This window comes from Cucurbita moschata, unplaced genomic scaffold (genome assembly GCF_002738365.1).
Source record: "Cucurbita moschata cultivar Rifu unplaced genomic scaffold, Cmos_1.0 Cmo_Scf00018, whole genome shotgun sequence".
NCBI classification, from domain to species: Eukaryota; Viridiplantae; Streptophyta; class Magnoliopsida; order Cucurbitales; family Cucurbitaceae; genus Cucurbita; species Cucurbita moschata.
In genome coordinates, this window is record NW_019268534.1 from 3,315,004 (window position 1) to 3,334,818 (window position 19,815).

General features: G+C 36.7%; 5 protein-coding genes across 10 annotated transcripts; 2 read left to right on the top strand and 3 right to left on the bottom strand.

Annotated features, from left to right (window-relative positions):
- Nucleotides 1–77: 77 nt before the first annotated feature.
- LOC111456378 (cytochrome c-type biogenesis CcmH-like mitochondrial protein) lies at nt 78–6,316 on the top strand. 6 transcript variants are annotated; one of them, XR_002712756.1, is made up of 5 exons: nt 78–679; nt 1,249–1,430; nt 2,171–2,302; nt 2,399–2,650; nt 6,296–6,316. XR_002712756.1 is itself a non-coding variant. In XM_023098211.1 (4 exons), the coding sequence occupies exons 2-4, from the start codon at nt 1,287–1,289 to the stop codon at nt 2,597–2,599; spliced, it is 477 nt and encodes a 158-aa protein (XP_022953979.1). In that variant the 5' UTR covers nt 78–679; nt 1,249–1,286; the 3' UTR covers nt 2,600–2,844. The 6 variants fall into 6 exon arrangements, 5 of the variants coding, with proteins under 5 accessions (XP_022953979.1, XP_022953980.1, XP_022953983.1 ...); XM_023098211.1 differs by lacking the exon at nt 6,296–6,316 and having other exon boundaries at nt 2,399–2,844; XM_023098212.1 differs by lacking the exon at nt 6,296–6,316 and having other exon boundaries at nt 1,254–1,430; nt 2,399–2,844.
- Nucleotides 3,211–6,612, top strand: LOC111456375 (protein PLANT CADMIUM RESISTANCE 8). The gene is made up of 5 exons (XM_023098209.1): nt 3,211–3,464; nt 3,671–3,918; nt 4,078–4,149; nt 4,838–5,050; nt 6,298–6,612. The coding sequence occupies exons 2-5, from the start codon at nt 3,693–3,695 to the stop codon at nt 6,378–6,380; spliced, it is 594 nt and encodes a 197-aa protein (XP_022953977.1). The 5' UTR covers nt 3,211–3,464; nt 3,671–3,692; the 3' UTR covers nt 6,381–6,612.
- A 180-nt stretch (nt 6,613–6,792) lies between these two features.
- On the bottom strand, nt 6,793–9,158 carry LOC111456377 (probable inactive nicotinamidase At3g16190). Its single transcript, XM_023098210.1, has 5 exons — nt 9,035–9,158; nt 8,852–8,965; nt 8,057–8,291; nt 7,159–7,275; nt 6,793–7,074 (listed from the first exon to the last, which is right to left on the bottom strand). The coding sequence occupies exons 1-5, from the start codon at nt 9,080–9,082 to the stop codon at nt 7,001–7,003; spliced, it is 588 nt and encodes a 195-aa protein (XP_022953978.1). The 5' UTR covers nt 9,083–9,158; the 3' UTR covers nt 6,793–7,000.
- A 1,722-nt stretch (nt 9,159–10,880) lies between these two features.
- Nucleotides 10,881–13,721, bottom strand: LOC111456333 (transcription factor bHLH68-like). The gene is made up of 6 exons (XM_023098158.1): nt 13,636–13,721; nt 13,274–13,418; nt 13,140–13,205; nt 12,737–12,802; nt 12,502–12,561; nt 10,881–11,003 (listed from the first exon to the last, which is right to left on the bottom strand). Exons 1-6 carry the CDS (start codon nt 13,707–13,709, stop codon nt 10,881–10,883), a joined length of 534 nt encoding a protein of 177 aa, XP_022953926.1. The 5' UTR covers nt 13,710–13,721.
- A 1,387-nt stretch (nt 13,722–15,108) lies between these two features.
- On the bottom strand, nt 15,109–15,919 carry LOC111456620 (protein THYLAKOID ASSEMBLY 8, chloroplastic). The gene has a single exon (XM_023098579.1). The coding sequence runs from the start codon at nt 15,860–15,862 to the stop codon at nt 15,179–15,181; it is 684 nt and encodes a 227-aa protein (XP_022954347.1). The 5' UTR covers nt 15,863–15,919; the 3' UTR covers nt 15,109–15,178.
- Between the last annotated feature and the right edge of the window lie 3,896 nt (nt 15,920–19,815).

Below are 19,815 nucleotides of genomic sequence, written 5' to 3' on the forward strand. Positions count from 1 at the left end.
AAAAAAATGTGGAAGAATATGTTTGAATTTTTGTTTAAGTTTAAAGATAATTTAATATTAATTTACACACATTTCACTTTTTGTTGCTTGGGCGCCTCCTTCTTTCTCCCGCCGTCCACTCTCCTCTGGTTCTCCTTCGCTCACAGTCGCGAACGACTGACGCCGATTCTCCGACTGAAACCAGTTCTTCTTCAATCGCAGTCGCCACTCTCACCGGCGAGCACTCGGCAGCAACAGATTAATTACGTCTCTCATCTTCAGCAACGGATTGGCTAGATCTCTCCGTCTCCAGCGTGACCTGAGGTTTAATCTCTCTATCTCTGGCTCTCTCTATTTCTATCCAACCACCGCCTCCTTCATTTTACGGCCGCCGGCGAATCTGTTCCGATCCCAACTTTTCCCCCAAAACCCCAAACCGGAATAAACCAAACCGAAACAGATTGCGGTTCATAAACTAATTTCTCTTTTTCCTGATATCGGTTCCGTTTTCGGCTTAAGAAAACCGAATCGATAGTCGTTATATTCGATCGAATTGGTTTAGTGGCTGCATTTGTTGCCCTAATGGTGGGAAACTGGGGCCTGAGTGAATAACGGTTTCCTTCAAGGTTTCTGTTCCAATCCTCGCTTCCTGAATTGCTAATAGCTTCATGTTGATGAATTGATTTTAACACCTGATACGGTGAGCATGTCAATTTTAGTTATTCTAAATCCTTATTTCCTTCTGTGTATTTAGCTGATGTTATGCTCGAAGGCTCCGAATCTAAGAAAATTGAGAACTGAACCAGTTGGTCAGTTTGAATTCACAATTTTTTTTCTTGTTTATATTTAAAAATCTTACAGGATTATTTACTCTACACAAATGAATGATAATGATATTAAAAGTTACAAAATACTATATAAAAGAATGACGAACCCTTGATTTTTTGGTGGAAATTCCTGCTGTTTAAGCTAAACTCTTGAAATTTTGAGCAACCTTCTTGGCTAAATTGGGTATGAATTTATTTTGCTTTTCATTTGATCGATTCCACAGAACCCATTGAGAATTCTTAGTATTCTATATGAGGAAGAACAATGGGAGGTAGATTCGTAATGTTTACTTTTCCCTGTTTGTAGTTTTGATAAGATTGTAACTGGAACTTGATCTGCTTTTTTCTTTTTTTTCTGACTTCTCGATGTTAATAAGATTTTCAGCTGTTTAAAGTTTGAACGATTTATCTTTAATTTTTTGGTATTTTCTTGCAATTGCAATGCAGTCTGGTCAGAGCTGAGGTATCAGAGTGTCTAAGATGGAGAGTGATGCGGATGCTGTGAAAAAAACGCAGCTGGTGGAGGCCCGAGCAAGAAATATTAGTCACAATGTTAGGTGCATTGAGTGCGGTAGTCAATCCATTGAAGATTCACAAGCTGATATTGCGATTCTCCTTAGAAAGGTACCAGTTATTTAGATTGAACTCCATGCTTAACAAGTTAATTTAGCCGGAAAATCAGGGAAATTCTGGGAAAGAATTATAGGGAAGTTCAAGAGTCCTTCTCTCTTGTGCAAAATTGTCCCTTTTTTCCTTTTAAAGAAAGAAAATATATATATTAATGATGAAAAACAGGAAAAGCTCCTCATAAGAGTGCACCATATCGAGATTATAATAATAATAATTTAGTCCCATGAAGAGGAGAGGAGGCCGTATGTAACAGCCCAAGTCCATAGCTAACAAATATTGTCTGCTTTGACCCGTCATGTATCGCGGTCAGCCTCACGGTTTTAAAACGCGTCTACTAGGGAGAGGTTTCCACACCCTTGTGAGGAATGCTTTCTTAACAATTCACCCCCTCTTGAGGACCCAACGTCCTCGCTGGCACACCGTCCAGTGGTTGGCCCTGATACTATTTGTAACAGCTCAAGCCCACTGCTAACAAATATTATCTGCTTTGATCCGTTGCGTATCGCCATCAGCCTCACGGTTTTAAAACGCATCTGCTAAGGATAGGTTTCCACACCCTTGTAAAGAACGTTTTGTTCCCCTCTCCACCCAGAAATCTTCCTTAGAGTTGTTTTGCTACATGATGATTTCTCACAGATTTGTTGAGTTTTCTACCTTCTGCCAGTAATTTATGATCAATATTGTTTTGCATTAAACTTGCTTGATGTTTGGTCGTATTTGTAATATCACCATAGTTGATCCGTGACGAGATTCGGTCGGGGAAATCAGACAAGGAGATCTTTAAAAAGCTCGAGAATGATTACGGGGAGACGATCCTTTATACCCCAAAGTTTGACCTCCAAACTGCAGCATTATGGCTATCACCGGTCAGTAAATATCAGTAAGAAATTCAAAGATTAAGTAAATATTTCTGCCCATTTCATGTAAAATTCTAGTTCTAAACATGTTACCTTGGAATATAGGTGTTAGTGGCTGGTGCTGCTGCAGGAGTATGGGCTTATAGCAAGTACAAGCAAAAGTCTAACGTTCATATCATGGCTTTGAATATCGTCAGGGGCGTTCCATTGACCCCTAGAGAGAAGCAAACCATGTTAGATCTCCTCTCACCTCCACCACCTCAGAGAGCCGCTTCTTTATGGTGGAGGAGATGGCGTAGCCAGTGAGGTAACTACTCTCCATTGCTAGCTCGAACAACAGTCCTAAGAATTTCAATGGCTTGGTTCAAAGACGAGCAACACAAAATGAAGCAATGAAAGCTCCTCACTGTGTCGTAATAATCACCTCGAAAAACATGTTTGGCGGTCTCGTTGAATAATTTTTCATGTCTGTGTCTTTTTTCTTCCCTCATTGTCCATTTTATGTATAAATAGGTATATTTCTTGAGTGATGTTATTGTTCAATTGGTTCAGACATGTGTTATCGAACATGTGTTATCGAACATGTGTTATCGATCAAGATTTTAGTAGTTTGAGTCACTCATTTTATTACATTGAATGCAATAGAAAGAAAAAAAAAATGTAAATTTCTTGAATTTTGATAATAAATGGCGGCCTTGATTGGGTGCTCTTCTAAGATCCTTGGTAAACTCGGGCTCCTGTGGGACCATATCGCCCGAGCAATCATAGTACGACCGCTTTTGGGGCTTAATTAAGTAGAATCGGGGATGACCCTACTTGCTCGATGCATCCTTTCTTTCAAACTAGATCATAAATGTCTGCCCGAACATAACCCTTTACGATAAATAAAACCCACGAACCCAATTCTTAAATTTTCCAAATTTCCCTCAACAATTTTCATCTCAATGCCAAAACCCTCAAAACCCGATTCAATTCTTCCATCCATTGACCTCCGACGAGAAGCAAAGCATGTCAAACCAACGTGCTGGCATATGCAGATTTCAACTCTCCAACTGGCGACGAACTGGTCAAGATGCTTCGATAAGATCAAAACTTCATTTAAATCCAATCATGCGTTCAAAAAAAGGGGCTACACTGTTTTTCGTCAACTTTAAGAAAAGATTGACTATTCGTAAGTCGTCCCTTTCCATCCTTAATGATGTTGACTTCCATTTATACGATAAACTTGGTTGACCCAACTCTGTTTTATTCCGTTTGTTCTTCATGATTGATGAGTGGAATGATACAGTTTGGTGGAAGGGGGTAAGATTTTCACATTGAAAACTTCTTTAAAGACCAATAGCTTCAGAAACATATTGCATATTCATCTTTGATTAGGTACTGCTCTGCTAAGGCTCAGATGGATAGAAGCACAGGTAGTACTGGTTATGGTGGCAATACACAACAGGATCAACCTGGGTTCGCAGGTCCAAGCATGTACCAACCAAATACAGGTAGCCCACCTAATAATTTTACACAATATGCTGAACCTGAGCTCCCAGGTCCAACTATGTATCAAGCTAATGCAGTCCGTGGGACTGTTTGGAGCTCTGGATTGTTTGATTGCCATGAAGATGAGACTAATGGTTAGTTTTTGCTTTCGATTTTGTAACGATTTAGTCCATATCGTGAAAGTATTGGATTGATACTCGAAAATTGTTGTCTGGTAGCATATGATCTGAAGATCCCAATTATTTGAGATGTCTTTGGAGCTGTTCTTTTACACATTAGTTTCTGTTTGACAGCGGTCATGACAGCATTCCTTCCATGCGTGACATTTGGACAGATTGCAGAAGTAATGGATCAAGGAGAAATGAGTAAGGCCTTCTTTTAACCTTGAGGTTGCGTGAGATCTCGCGTCGATTGGAGAGAGAAACAAAGCATTCTTATTAAGGATGTGGAAACTTTTTCCTAGTATCTGTAAGGCCAACGACGATACGTAATTGGTCAAAGTGAATAGTATCTGTTAGCAGTAGGCTTGGGCTGTTACAAATGGTATCAGAGCTAGACACTGAGCGGTGTGCCAATGAGGAGACTGGGCCCTTAAAGGGGGTGGATTGTGAGATCTCACATCGGTTGGAGAAGGGAACGAAGCATTTCTTATAAGGGTGTGGAAACCTCTCCCTAGCTGACACGTTTTAAAACTGTGAGGCCGACGGTGATACGTAATGGGTCAAAGCGGACAATATTTGCTAGTGGTGGGCTTGGATTGTTACAAACGGTACCAGAACTAGACACCGGGCAGTGTGCCAGCGAGAACGCTGGGCCTCTAAGGGGGTGGATTGTGAGATCCCATATCGGTTGGAGAGGGGAATGAAACATTTCTTGTAAGGGTGTGGAAACCTCTCCCTAGTTGAGACGATATGTAACGGGTCAGAGTGGACAATCTCTGCTAACAATGGGCTTTGGCTCTTTCCAATGATTACCATTTCATAGCTTCCATTTGTGTTAAAAGTTAAATGAAGGTGTTGAATGTTGCTGATATGTTTGTGATACTCATTGCAGCATGTCCTTTGGGGAGTCTTATATATGCTCTGATGATGCCTGCTTTGTGCTCTCAATGGGTGATGGGGTCAAGCTACAGAAAAAGACTGAGAGAGAGATATAATTTGGTAGAAGCTCCATACACTGATATCATTTCTCATGTGTTCTGCCCATGTTGTTCACTTTGCCAAGAGTTCAGAGAGCTCCGCAAGAGAGGACTTGACCCATCCTTAGGTACTTATCATTCTTTCAATTTCATTTATGAACTGTATAGCTCGTTCAGGAACTTTGTTAAGCATTAGCAAACATCAGTTTTGCTCCCCATGATATAGCTTTTTGCCCCTCAAGTTAGCCTCTCGTAACTGTGAGATCTCACATTGGTTAGGGAGGAGAACGAAACATTCTTTATTAGGGTGTGAAAACCTCTCCCTAGTAGACGCGTTTTAAAAACTTTGGGTGGAAGTCTAGAAGGAAAAGCCCAAAGAGGACAATATTTGTTATCCGTGGGCTTGGGCTGTTACAATTGGTATGAGAGCTAGTCACTGGACAGTGTGCCAATGAGGATGCTGAGCCCAAAAGGGGGTGGACACGAAGCGGTGTGCCAGCGAGGACACTGGACCCTGGAAAGGGGTGAATCGTGAGATCCCAGCTGAGCCCAGAAGGGGGTGGACACCGAGCGGTGTGCCAGCGAGGACACTGGGCCCTGGAAAGGAGTGAATCGTGAGATCCCAGCTGAGTCCAGAAGGGGGTGGACACCGAGCGGTGTGCCAGCAGGACACTGGGCCCCGGAAAGGGGTGAATCGTGAGATCCTAGCTGAGCCCAGAAGGGGGTGGACACCGAGCGGTGTGCTAGGGAGGACACTGGGCCCCAGAAGAGGGTGAATCGTGAGATCCCACATTAATTGGAGAGAGGAATGAGTGCTAGCGAGGACGCTGGGCCTCGAAGGGAGGCGGATCGTGAGATCCCACGTCGATTGGAGCGAGGAACGAGTGTTAGCAAGGACGTTGGGCCCTAAAGGGGGGTGGATGGTGAGATGCCACCTCGGTTGGGAAGGGAGAAGCATTCTTTATAAGGTTGTGGAGACCTCTCCTAGCAGACGCATTTTAGAAACCATGAGGGGAAGCCCGAAAGGAAAAGTCTAAAAAGGACAATATATGCTAGCGGTGGACTTAGGCTGTTACAAAAACTCTGTTCGTTTCTTCTCTTTGTCATTGGGACTTTGAAGGCTGCCATGATATGCTTAGTTCATTCGTAAATGAATCTTACAAATCACCTCTACCAACTACTAAGTAGCTCAGCTTAATAGCTTACAACAGGGACATGTTTGGAAGTGGTTTAAAACATGACAAAAGTGATTTTAAACGTTTTATAATCACTCCCAAACATGTCCTAACAGTTAAACTTGTGTCATGTAGCAGTTGTGTCGAGATGTGAGCTATAACTTATGAATGATTATGTCTATCCAACATGTTACGTACAGGATGGAATGGAATTTTAGCTCAAAGACAGGCAGCACAACACGAGACAGTGGAAGTTCCTCCTCCAAGACAAACCATGTTTTAATCATCACCCGAAAACATGTCCCAAGTTTTCTCAACTTTCAATTATGTGCTTGGTTCTGTCTTTTTCTTTTGTTCTTTTCTAGTCAAGTTAGTAGATTCTTGTTATTTTTATAAATGTGTGTTTCTTTTTCCCCCCTCCAAATATTTGATAATTGCCATAGTGCCCTTGTTTTCTATCTTACAAATGTATTTGAATGCACTTTTAATGAAAAGTAGATCAAATGTTATTATTATTTTCAACCAATAGTTAATAAGATTATCGATTCCGACATATAAACGTCACTCGGTGTTCCTCTCGAATTTTTGTAGATGGATGAATCGAATTTTATTGGTAGGTAAGGAAGAGCACTGTTCATTCTCTTCCACTCCCTTTTTCATCTTGGTTGGAACGAATCTTTGCGAGATCCATCTGAGATAGGTTAAATAAACATCTCTATATCCAACTCTTCCGATTTTTTTTAAATAAAAAAGGGTAATTGATTCGTGCATCATTCACGAAGAAAGTCCAACAACATGGGGAGTGTTTCGATTATTTAAATTTTACACACCGATAAAAGAAAACGAGATGCATGTTGTAACGTTGAGTGGTCGGGAGATCGAACCATGGCAGAGGGGGGCTGTTCAAGCATCAGAGTGGCCCCATTCATCAACTTTTGAGGCCACAACGCCCACATTTTTCATGTCAGTGATATTATCTGTGTTTTTTACCATCTCAAAGCGTTATAATCTATGAATTGTTGTTAGAAATGGAAAGGATTTGGAGTAGAAAGCTCACTTACCCTGATGGATTTTGGGAGTGGCAGCTGCCGTTGCATCACTAAGAAGAGTGATTGAATGGTAATCCAAAGACACACCATCAAAAACTGTCTGTCTGATGCAGTTTGGCGTTTGAACACCTACAAATTCAAAGGGATGCATTGGTGCATGGTAGAGACGGAAAATATAATCTCAGTACTCGTTTAGCTAACGGTGGTGGGGTGGGTGAAAACGGAAAATATAACCTCAGTCATTGTGTAGCTAACTAGGTGTAACAGCATAAGCTCACGTTTAGTAGATATTGTTCGTTTTGGCCCATTACGTATAGGCGTCAGCCTCTGAGTTTTAAAACGTGTCTATTAGGGAGAGGTTTTCATACCCTTATAAGGAAAGTTTCATTCTCCTTTTCAATCAATATGGGATCTCACAATACACCCTTTTAGGGGTCCAACGTCCTCGTTAGCTCACCGCTCAGTGCCTTGCTCTGATACCATTTGTAACAGCTCATGCCCTTTGCTAGTAGATATTGTCCATTGTGACTCGTTACGTGTCCGCTAGGGAGAGGTTTTCATACCCTTATAAGAGATGTTTTGTTCTCCTCTCCCATTGATGTGGGATCTCACAATCCATCCTTTGGGAGCCAGTGTCCTGATACAATTTGTAACAGGCCAACCTCACCAATAGCAGATATTGTCTACTTTGACCAGTTACGTATTGTCATCAGCCTCACTGTTTTAAAACACGTAGGGAGAAGTTTCCACACCCTTATAAGGAATGTTTCGTTCACCTATCCAACCGAGGTTTGATCTCACATGGAGAGAAGTCTCTCCTCACTTTCTCTCCCGTTTTTCGTTTAAAGGGAGATTCCTCACCCAAATCGACGGGAATCCTTAGATATCGAGTATAAATGGAGTATCTTACCAGCAACAACCAAATGAGTAATACCCATGCCCTGCAGAAGGGAATGCAAGTTAGTATCAAAAAAGGCACTAAACCTTGTTTTCACCAACTTATATTCTCCTTCTTTCATTTCAAGGCCTTCTACAAGCTCTGCCCCTCTGCTTCCCTTTGCAGCTGGCTTCAGCTTCCCATTGCCATAGTAATGGCGCCGAAACCGTTCCACATCTCGTCCTTCAGGATCGTGCTCTCGGACAACCTACGACAAAACAAAAAATGAACAGCAATCCCCGACATGCATAAACCTAAAACAACTCAAAATAACTGTAGCGATCCCGGTCCCTTAGTAGATATTGTCCTTTTAGACTTTCTTATGGATTTCTCTTCAATATTTTTGAAAAACATTTGTTAGGGAGAGGTTTACACACCCTTATCAAGAATGTTTTGTTCTTCTCCCCAATCGATGTGGGATCTCAACTATTACAAATAATATCAGAGCTAGATACTGAGCGATGTACCAACAAGGAGGCTGAGTCTCGAAGTGGGTGGACACGAGGTAGTGTGTCAGCAAGGACACTTGGTCTCGAATGGGTGAATTAGGGGGTCCCACATCGATTAGAGAAGGGAACAAGTACCAACGAGGACGCTGGTTTCCGAAGGAGGTGGATCGTGCGATCCCACATCGGTTACGGGGGAGAATAAAACATTGTTTATAAGAACGTGTTTTAAAAAACTTTAAGGAGAAACTAAGAGCAGAAAGTCAAAGAGAATAATATATCAGCTAGCTAGCGGTGAACTTGAGCTGTTATAATAACAAACCCAGATAACGAACACGCCCCGCTTTCTTGCAATCTCGACAGCCCGATACACGCTTGGAAGTATGGCGCGGGCTCCTGGTATAGCAAACGGAGAGCCTTCGTCGATGAAATCCTTCTGAAAACGAAGAATTGGAAGAAGGTTAAGAAGAGAGTTGTGGATGTTGAGAAGAGAATAAGAAAGAACCTGCATGTCAATGACGAGAAGAGCAGTGTGATTCCATTGATCCGCCATAGCCAAACAGCTCCGAGCAATAATGAGTCTCTTCAAAGAAAGAAGAAAAATATTGAATTGAATTCATGAACTGACAAGATTGTCGGCTCAATTATAAAAAAAAAACACAAGTTAAAATATGGGTTTGTCGTAATGTTTGTCCCATTGGGCCTACAATGGTGTGTTGACACTTCAATGCCTCGCCGTCAAAATTAACCAATCCAAACTTAATGATACAACAAATTTAATTTTATTGGTGGGTGGGTCGTAGCTTGGTTATTATATTGAAATTTAGAGGTAAATATTAAGGGTATATTTGATTCAAGATCGAGATTGAACTCAAATAACCGTTTACACCTCCAAATGGTAGTTTTGGCGATGTGTAGCAACTGGCAGTGTGCTAGAGATCCCACATTAATTGGAGAGGGAAACAAAACATTCTTTATAAGGGTATAAAAACATCTCTCTACCATAGGCATTTTAAAAACGGTGAAGCTAACGATGATATGTAACGAGTTAAGGCAGACAATATCTACTAGTGGTGGGCTTACGTTGTTCCAAATGGTATCAGAGTTAGTCACTTGGTGATGTACCAGCGAAGACGTTGGTCCCAAGGAGAGTGGATTGAAAAATCCCACGTCGATTGGAGAGGAGAACAAAGCATTTCTTATAGGGTTATAAGGGTGTAGAAACCTCTCCCTAACATGCGCATTTTAAAATCATGAGGCTGACAAGCTTACAGTAATATGTAACGAGCTAAAACGGATAATATCTACTAGCGGTGAGCTTGGGTTGTTACAATTTTACCTTTGTTGTTTGGCGCGTTGTACCTTGGTTACTATATTGAAATTTAGAGGTAAACATCAAGGGTAAGTTCCATTCAAGATTAAAATTGGACTCAAATAATAAGTACCATAAAAACTAACCGTTTACGCCTCCAAACCGTAGTTCCAACAGTGGCGGTGTGTAGCAACTGACAATAGCAGTGTGCTAGAGATCCCACATCAATTGGACAAGGAAACAAAACATTCGTTATAAGGGTATAGAAACATCTCTCTACCACACGCATTTTTAAAACGGTGAAGCTAACGACGATATGTAACGAGCTAAAAACGGACAATATATACTAGCGGTAGGCTCGTGCTGTTACAAATGGTACCAGAGTTAGTCACTTGGCGATGTACACGTTAGGCCCCAAGGGGGTAGATTGAAAGATCTCACGTCGGTTGGAAAGGAAAGCAAAACATTTCATAAAGGTTCGAAGGGTGTATAAACCTCTCCCTAACAAACGCATTTTAAAATCGTGAAGCTAACAAGCTTACGAGAATATATTACAGGCTAAAACGGATAATATCTACTAGCAATAAGCTCGAGTTGTTACAGTTTGCTACGTTTATATGTTTTTGCACTGCACTCGCTTAACAAAAAGGCTGGAAGATGATCGTAGATGATAGAATAGAGATCGAAGATCGAAGGTATTCCAGTCCAACACATTTTCGTTAATGGGTCGGAGGGGATAGAAATTTGAATATCTAATCTTTTAAATTAATGGAAATGAATGTAATTATTTTGTGAAATTAATCTTAATTAATTATTAATTTTTTATTGCAAACATTCATTAAGGAATAAAATATATTTAATACGCCATAATACAAAATTAATTAAGTGGGTTACAGCTCAAAAGAGATTATTAATAAAGGCTAATAAAAACAACGATATTTATTAATTAACAAAAACATTATATATGATTAAAATAATCCCTAATAATAATAATATTAATATTAAAAAGGATTAAATGGAGATTAATTAATTAATTAAATCAAAAGCCAGTTCCATAAGTGGTGTCAGCTCCAAGGAGGTGTGTGCATGAGAGTGGTACCAAACAAAGCCCTCTACTCCTCAGCTCCTTCAATGGCTTCTCTTGCCTTTTCCTTTCATCTCCCTAATAATAATATATTACTTTCCAATTTATATCATATAAATTTAATTTTTTAGAAAGAGAAGCGTTCGGTAACTGTTCGTGTAGAAAAGTAATAGAAGTGTTCGAAAAACCCGATCAGCCCAACCAAATTCATATGATTTAAGTTGGATCCTATTTTAATTTGTTTGAGTTTAAATAAATGAAAATTTTATTAATAAAAAAGTTAGATCAGATAGTAACTAATTAATTTAATATATATACATATATATAGATATATTTCTGGTAAAACAATTATATATGCCTATAATTAATGGTTTATTTATAAGGTAATTTTTTTTAGATATATTATTTAAATCGAATGGTAAAACTTTTTAATGTTTCAAATAAATAAAAATATGAATAAATGACCGAACCAACCCAACCCAAAAAAAATTATGGTTGGATTGGGGTGGGTTCATTATTTAATTAGAGTGGTTTGAACAGCTAGAACAACTGGAATGAGTTTTAAAAAATGTATCAATCTGACCTACAAACATCCGTATGAAGAAAATTTTGAAATTTCGGTAACTTTTTGTAAAAGTTGGATTCTATCAATTTTGACGATAATAACGAGAAAGATATAATGGTAAAGTATAAAAAGATAAGGGTTTGAAATTGAAACTTTTTAAAGAATAAAGACTAAAGTGAAATGGACGCTTTAACAATCGAGACTAAAACATGTGTTCAAAGGAGAATACCGACACGAGTTTTTCAGAAGCGGGATTAGCCAATAAGAAAAAAAAGTGTTTTAATAAACTTTTAATGTTTTTTTTTTTTTTTTTAATTTTTGGGATGACAAAAACAATTAGGCAGCCCCAAGCAACACTTTTTTGGGTCACCTTTTGAGCAAGTATTTAAAGGTGAATATAAAGCTAAGAACCTTATTCCTTTTCATTCCCTTTATTTTCTTCTTTATTTCAATATTTTTTTAAAAAAATTTTGATTCATTTTATGATTTATGATGTCAAAATCTTTCATTTGCAAAAATGTCGGTGGATATTTTAGGACAAACCCTAGAAAAACTCGTGAAAATGACTCTAATCAATAAAACCAAAGTTAACCATTCTTAAACGAATCATTGATCTTCATTGTCATCAAGTTAAATATTTAAAAAATTTCGAGAAAAAAAAGTAAACCCTTTTTAAATAAGCTCTCAACCATCATAACCCAAATCCAATTTTTAAAAAAGGATCGTACAGTTAAAAAAAAAGATATTACTCGTTAAAGAACATTAATCCAAAATTTAAAATTTTTAAAAACATTACTCATTCATAATCATAACTAAACTCGTCAATTTATGAAAGCGTATGAACTTTATGATCAAAACGAAAACCGACCCATTTTAAATAAGCTTTCGAACATCATGACCCAGAAGTCGAAATTTTGAAAAAAAAAAGTTAGTAAAAAAGATATTACTCGTCGATATTCATACGAACGCCCTCGAATGCATGAAACTATTTAAGCTTTAGTATATACTTACAAGAGGCTGGGAATTCGTGAGCTCTTTTGGAGCACTTCGCAGATAAGGGTAACTAAGAGCCTGCCAGTCAAAAAAGGAGAGAAAGCTATGAAGATCCAGAAAAAAGAATGTTGAGAAAAGCATGAGATTTTACTGTGCCTTTTTTACCTCTCAATCTCCACTTACATAATGATAATAGGGTCTCTTTTACAGAGCTTAAAACTGTAAATGGGTAAAAAAAAAATAGGCTTTTTACCTCAATTTGTCCCTGAAGAAATCTGATATACCCAATAGCTTCTGACAACACCGAGGCAGTATCAGTCTGCAAAAGGGAAGGGAAAAGGAAAAAACAAAGGTTTTACTCATATGAAGGGTTTTAAGTTAGTGTTTAGAAGGAAATTACTGTAGTAATAAAGTAATAGTTAAATTATACCGATACCCGTGAACTCTAAGGTAAGTTTTAAGCTCTCGGGTTTACAAGAAAGTTTGAGATGAAATTTGAGGTAACGTGTAAAAATTGAAAAACGTATGTAATATCATTTATAACATTATTCTCGTAAATTGATTTTAGGGTAAAAATGAAAATTTTTAAAATTTAGTGAAACATAGTAAAAACTCGAGATATTTTATGTAAATTTAACCTAAACCCTAAATTTTACCTTTCCGAATGGAGAGACGATTTGGTGAAGAGCTGTAATTCGATCTACGAGCTTTTCCTTCCTCACCTGTTATTATTCGATCTTTAAACTTTTGATAAATTTTTCATAAATGGAAGTTTGGAAGTAAAATCTACCTTTAAAGGTGGTTGGGTTGAAGAGGGCGGATGAACCCTAGCTTTCTTACACGCTCCACCGCCGACTACAGCGGAGCGATTCGACTCCAACGAGCGGTCGGGGTCGGGGCCGCCACCGCCACTGCCGGAGACGACACGGTTGCTCCTGTGATGTGGGTTGTTACTATTACATGAAAAGTGAGCAAAGTTTGGATTTTTTAAGATTTGGTGTTGGAAATTCTCCAACTTTGTTGGATGATAATGAGTAATCTGGATTTGGTTGAAAACCCTATGTTATTGGTCTCTGATAATACAAAAAAGACATGGAATTAAGAGCAGAGAGAGAACAAAAGTGGAGAAATTAAAGAACATCATATAATTACATCACAAATTGGCTCCATGTCTGAGGCTGTTCAGCTAAAGAAGTTGTCCACCAATTAGGGTTTCCACCCATCATTTGCTTAAGTTCAGCTCTAGAATCTATGAGGCTTTTTGGAGGTGGAAGAGAACTTCAAAATAGCTATATATATATACATATATATATATATATATATATATATATATATATATATATATATATATATATAAAATAAAATATACTCTTCGGGTTTGTACTATATTTTAAAAATATTCTTGAATTTTCAAAATTAACGTTAAAAAGTTGAGAGATAATCATTAGACAGGGGAATAAAGCATTCATGATATGAAAATCTCTCCCTAACAGACGCGTAATGGAGGAGGTCAAAAGGGAAAGCCCAAAAAACTTGAGGGGAAGTCTGGAAAAGAAAGTTTTAGAAGGACAATATGTGGATGAGTACCGGTTCTGTTGCGTAACTTTGAAAAAGCGGGCAATATCTACTAGCAGTGGGTTTGATAAAAAGTGATTCAAACATTCACTCTCAAGAAAATGATTAGATGCCCTAAAGTATTATCCCGTATGCTATAGTTTCGTCTACTCTAATCTTCAAGCTCCTATAAGTTATTTTTCGTTTCACTCAACACAACATAAAATGACGTTAGTTCAAACTATATCATTATTAATGACACCTTAGTGAAGAACGTATACAATCGAAACTACGTATAAATAAAAGTAACTATAAAGAAATAATAATTAAGAAATGCTTACAAGAATTGACCGTTACTACTCATACCAACAAAATGCAATGGCCTTTTTGATAACTCAATCATAGAAATCTCAAAATTAAATGTGTTTAACTCGAAACAATTTTATATTGGGTGACCTTTTTAAAAAATTTCGTAAAAAGCAGATGACCGAAAACAAATCATATTAAAAAACTCGTATTAATGTTAGGGAAAGTAAGTAACATTCGATAGATATAAATTTTAATATACTAATTATTATTCAAACAAAATGATTTGTTTGTTTATATTTTAATAATATTAAAAAAAATTAATTATAATATATATATATATATATATATTTCCTTTTTATTGTGGAAAAAGTCAGATGGGGATATTATTTTTGTTTTTTGTGTTAAAAATAATAATTCCAACCACTCCCTCCTGAATATTATATTTTAAGGAAAAATGGTTCCCAATATTCCATTTTTGCCCTTCTCACAAACATCAAACTTCAATTTTACACTCACCTTTTCAAATTAAATAATCTTAATTGACAAATGGCGTAATGGGCCTAAAAAGGCCCAAATAAAACGAACCCTGGTAATGGGCCTAATCTGACCCAAACTATAAAACGAACCCTGGTAATGGGCCTAAGCTGGCCCAAACTCCGTAAGAGGGTCTTTTTTTTTTTTCTTTTTCTTTTTCTCAATCCTTTCGTTCAATGAAGTGTCGTTCAGTTGTTAAATTTTTAATAATTGCATTTATGGACCAAATTAGTTAATAATCCAAAAGTAAATAGAAATATAATACATTTAAAAAAGAAATTACAGGTTGGGTCAATTTTCAAAAACTGCCCACTAAATCTTGAAATTGCATATTGACCTCATCGGCCATCTCCATTTCCCCGAGCCTCCTTAAGCCCTTGCTCAAAACCCTAACCGTATAATCATCGGCTTTAATGGTGGATCCCCAACCGCTCCTCTTCATCATCCTATAAATCCTCACCGTCGATTCCCTTCTATCCCCACCAATCACCGCCTTGATCAACTTAATCAAACCCTTATCATCGCACTGGATCACCCTATCTTCATCTTCCAAATCGCAAACCAACCGGTCGATTTCCTCCATCGCTCCGTTCCTCGATAACGCCGCCGCCACCTCTGCGTACATCCCTAAATCGGCGCCGTACTCCGATCGTACGACGGCGAAAACCTCCAAAGCGAGGGCGCACCGGTCCTGCCGGAGGAGCTCCTTTAAGGTGGCGACGAGGTCGGCTTTGAGCAATCGGGAGAGCGTAGTGGAGAGGACTTGTTCGAGCTTCGTCGGGTCGGATTTCTCGGCCCGTTTTAGAGATTGAATGGCTTGGATTGCTTCGGTGCTTAGGGTTCTGCCTTTGACTAGCGGTCCTCGGTTGTCCCGAGGACCGCAGCGTACCGGAAGGGAAACGACGACGGTGGCGGCGGCGGAGATCGGAATCGGAATCGGGATTTGAGATTTGAGAAACGTGGAGTGAAGAGAGAAAGCCATGGCGTAGTGCAGGTTGGGTAGCGGATTGGGTTTTGGCAATGACTATTGTACCCTTTTGCTGAGCGTTGTGGGAGAACTTGGGCTTGGCCCGGGAATATTGGGCCTTGTAACTTGTCTGTTTAATTTATTTTGTTGGGCCGTATGTTGGAAAAGTTGGGCCCAATAACTGAATAATAATGTAATCAATCCTTGAAATGAAAAGGACAGGTCATCATACACGTATTGAAAAACACCACATTGGAAGTGATAAGCCAGCTCGACCTCCAACATTGCTTTGGAATTGCCACCTCATTACGTACATTTTTTTAAAACAAAAATTATAAAATAATAATCCTAAAATTTTTAAAATGAAAAACTAATTAAAAAGTTAGATAATTTCGAGATTAAATTTTATTTTTTTTAATTCTCTTAAATAGTAATTTGATTCATGTTAGATGAAAGTCCCCTGATCTAGAGAATGATCATGAGTTTATAATCGTGAGGCCTCTTGGAGAAGCCCAAAGTAAAGTCATGAGAGCTTATGCTCAAAGTAGACAGTAGACAATATCATACTATTGTGGGGAATCGTGTTCGTCTAACATAGTATCAGAGACATGCCCTCCAAGCCCTAAACTTTCTCCAAGGCTCGAGAATTGTTGGGAGGGAGTCCTACGTTAGCTAATTTAGGGAATGATCATGGGTTTATAAGTAAGGAATACATACACGAGGCCTCTTAGGAAAGTCAAAAGCAAAGCCACGAGAGCTTATGCTCAAAGTGGACAATATCATACCATTGTGGAGGTACGCGATTCCTAACAGGGTATCATACCATTGTGGAGGTATGTGATTCCTAACAGGATATCAGAGTCATTCTCTAAACTTATCCATGTCAATAGAATTCTCAAATGTCGAACAAACGACTCAAAAAAAAAAGGAGTCAGGCTCCTCGAAGGCATAGTAAAAAATGACTAAGACTCAAAAAAAAAAAAAAAAAAAGTGGAGCCTCGATTAAGGGAGAGCGTATTTTATTATTTAAAATTTTGAAAGTTCATAGATATTTTTTTAATCTGCGAAGCGAGAATATAGTTCACCTGGTTAGAACTCGGGATTTTTATATATACTTTTAGGGTCATATGATATTTGGTGCACTTTAAATCTAAATTGGAGGTATAGAGATTAGAGTGGCATATATACGTGAATTTTATAATGGATATGGTGTAGGATGAGAAAGGGGCCGAGTTGAGGCTGCTGCTGCTTGTTGGGAGCCACCAGCCGACCACAGCGTGCAGTTGGTCGAGGCATTTTCTAGTGGAATTGGATTTGCTTTGCTTTCTTTTATTTTTTTTTGCAATCTATCAAAAAGTAAATACATTTTTAAATTGGATCTTCTAATTTAATCAAACCTTATTTTCATTCATAATTATAAAATAATCCCCACTTTATAATATGCTTTTATTTGATTTTATTAAGCAATAAATTCAAAGCCTTTTAACCTAAATTCTCTTTTTGAACACGAGAAATTACATAAGTAGTTTAGCTCAAGAGGAAAGCTACTACCGTATATGGAGATGATCATCAAGAGCTCCCGAAATAGGGTTACTGTAAACATACCCTCAAAAGGTGAGGGATATAGAATTTACTAAGTTATCGAGGTTTTACGTAGGTATTTTTCGAATATTTTGTGGGGTATGTTTTATATTTGATGAAATTGACCCACGTTTTCAGTAGTAAGACACCTAAATATTGTAAGTGATTCTAGACAAAAAAAAATTACCCTAAAGCTCGAGCTCCAAACAAAATCTTACCTATGGTCGAGTTTAGAGCCTATTCATAAGGTTAATCGGACTTAAACCTCTTAAAAATTACTAAATAGTATTAAATGCCGAAAATAATAATCATACTAACCTCTTATATCTTTAATAAAAATGAAAATTTCAGCAACATATTTTAAATAAAATTAAAATTTTAATAGTTTATTACTAAAATAAATAAAAATGTTAAAAGTTTGAGGCTAAATTCGTAATTTAAAACAATATATATTTTAATATTCAGAATGTAGAAATGTTGACCCAAAAAGTCAAAATTCGTACTTTCATGTGTTTTATCAAGCCTATGTCTACGCGACACGTAGCCTCAGGTGAAAAACGAGACCACAAATCATGCGGCCTATGGCTTGCCACGTAAGCTGTAATCCGGACCCACGTCAGTCTACGGTCAAATCAGATAGCGGCGGATTCTTTGCTTACATAATAACAAAATAGCAAAATTCTGAAATTTATTATTATTTTAATCGTACAATAATTAATTATTTTAATTTTTTTATCGTCATAAAACATTAAGGTACTGTTCATTATTTTATAAATTAATAGATATTTCTATATTGGAGTGCTTTTGGATGACTAGTTCATTAAAGTAATACTTCTAGACGTTTGTTATATTAATAATCATTTTTTTACAAAATTAAATAATAAATTAATATTTAACAAAAAATATTAGCGGTATATATCCAAATATAACATTTTGATTTATTGTAATTTAACTGTCCCGTTAACACAGCAAATCAACTCAATTGTTCGGGTTGTTAATTTTTTTAATCAAAATAACTTTATTAAATAATGAACCCATTCAACTCCATCCAACTATAAATTTTTTTTTTTTTTTTGGGTTAAGTCATTTTAATCAAATTTTTATTTTTAATAAAAATAAAATATTGATTTATAATATTTATTTATTTATTTTTATTTCAAATATGAAAAAATTATAGTACGCAAAAATATATTTTTTAAAATTAATAATCAATTTAAATTGGTTCGTTTAACTCAATATTATTTTATGAAAATTTATAAATCGAATACAATTCATAAATTTTTTTATTCGGCTTGAATCCAACTCAAGCAAAGCAGTGTAAATTAGGCTCGATTGATTCAGTCTTTCAGGTCATTTAGTAGTGTCGAATTATTGTTTCTTAGTCGGGTTCTCCTCTCCGACCTCTCTCGAGCTCCACCCGACCCCTACCGCCTTTTTTAAAAATTACTTTTAACTTAAAAAAGGGAAGAAAAAAAAAAGGGAAGTTAAAAGGGATGAGTATGAGATTGAAAGCGTGTGAAATGCACTTAGGTTAGGCAGAGGGCCGTGGGTACGAACGCAAAGCCACGCGTGGGGAGCAAATGGGTCACAATCCTCCATTCTCCTTGTCCCTCACTCCCACTATCATATTCTTTTTCTTTTTTTATTTATTTATTTTAACCCATAAAACCATAATTATTTGGTTGAACCATCAAATTAATGTCTTAAATTATGTTTTTTTGGATTTTTTAGTTTAAAAATTTGGGTTTGAAATGATGAGATTTGTTATTGCTATTGTGTGCTCATAATGTTTGTAAAATGGATTTAGATCTTTTTTTTTTTTCGCGATTAATTAAAAAATAAAATAGCGGGATTTATTCATATTCTTATATTTTTTGTTTTTTCCGACATTTTTAGATTTTTTTCAAGATTACAATGACTATGTAATTAAATAAAATATATATTTTATTATTATTATTTAATAAAATATGGTAGAAACTTTGGGAGTATTATTCAGCTAAAATACTTTTAAAAAATATTTAAAATTTTTAATTTTTTAAAAATGTTTTTAGAACCATAAATAATGCGTTTTAAATAGCTAAAAATAGTTTATATTTTTTAATTTTATTTTGATTTTTCTTTAAAAAAAACACAAAATAATTATTTTTATTCAAATGTAAAAAGAAAAGAAAAAAAAAAAAGAAAATCCCTTTTCTAAAAAGAAAAAAAAAAGGGAGAATAAAAGGTAATGTAAATAAATAAATAAATAAATAAAATTGAAAAATAAATAAAAGGAAAGTACAATATCAAATAATTCAGAGATTTGCTTCAAATTCTTTTAGACACTTTTTAAGTAAAAGAATTAAAACATAGTTTATGGACAAAAAAAAAAAAAAAAAAAAAAAAAA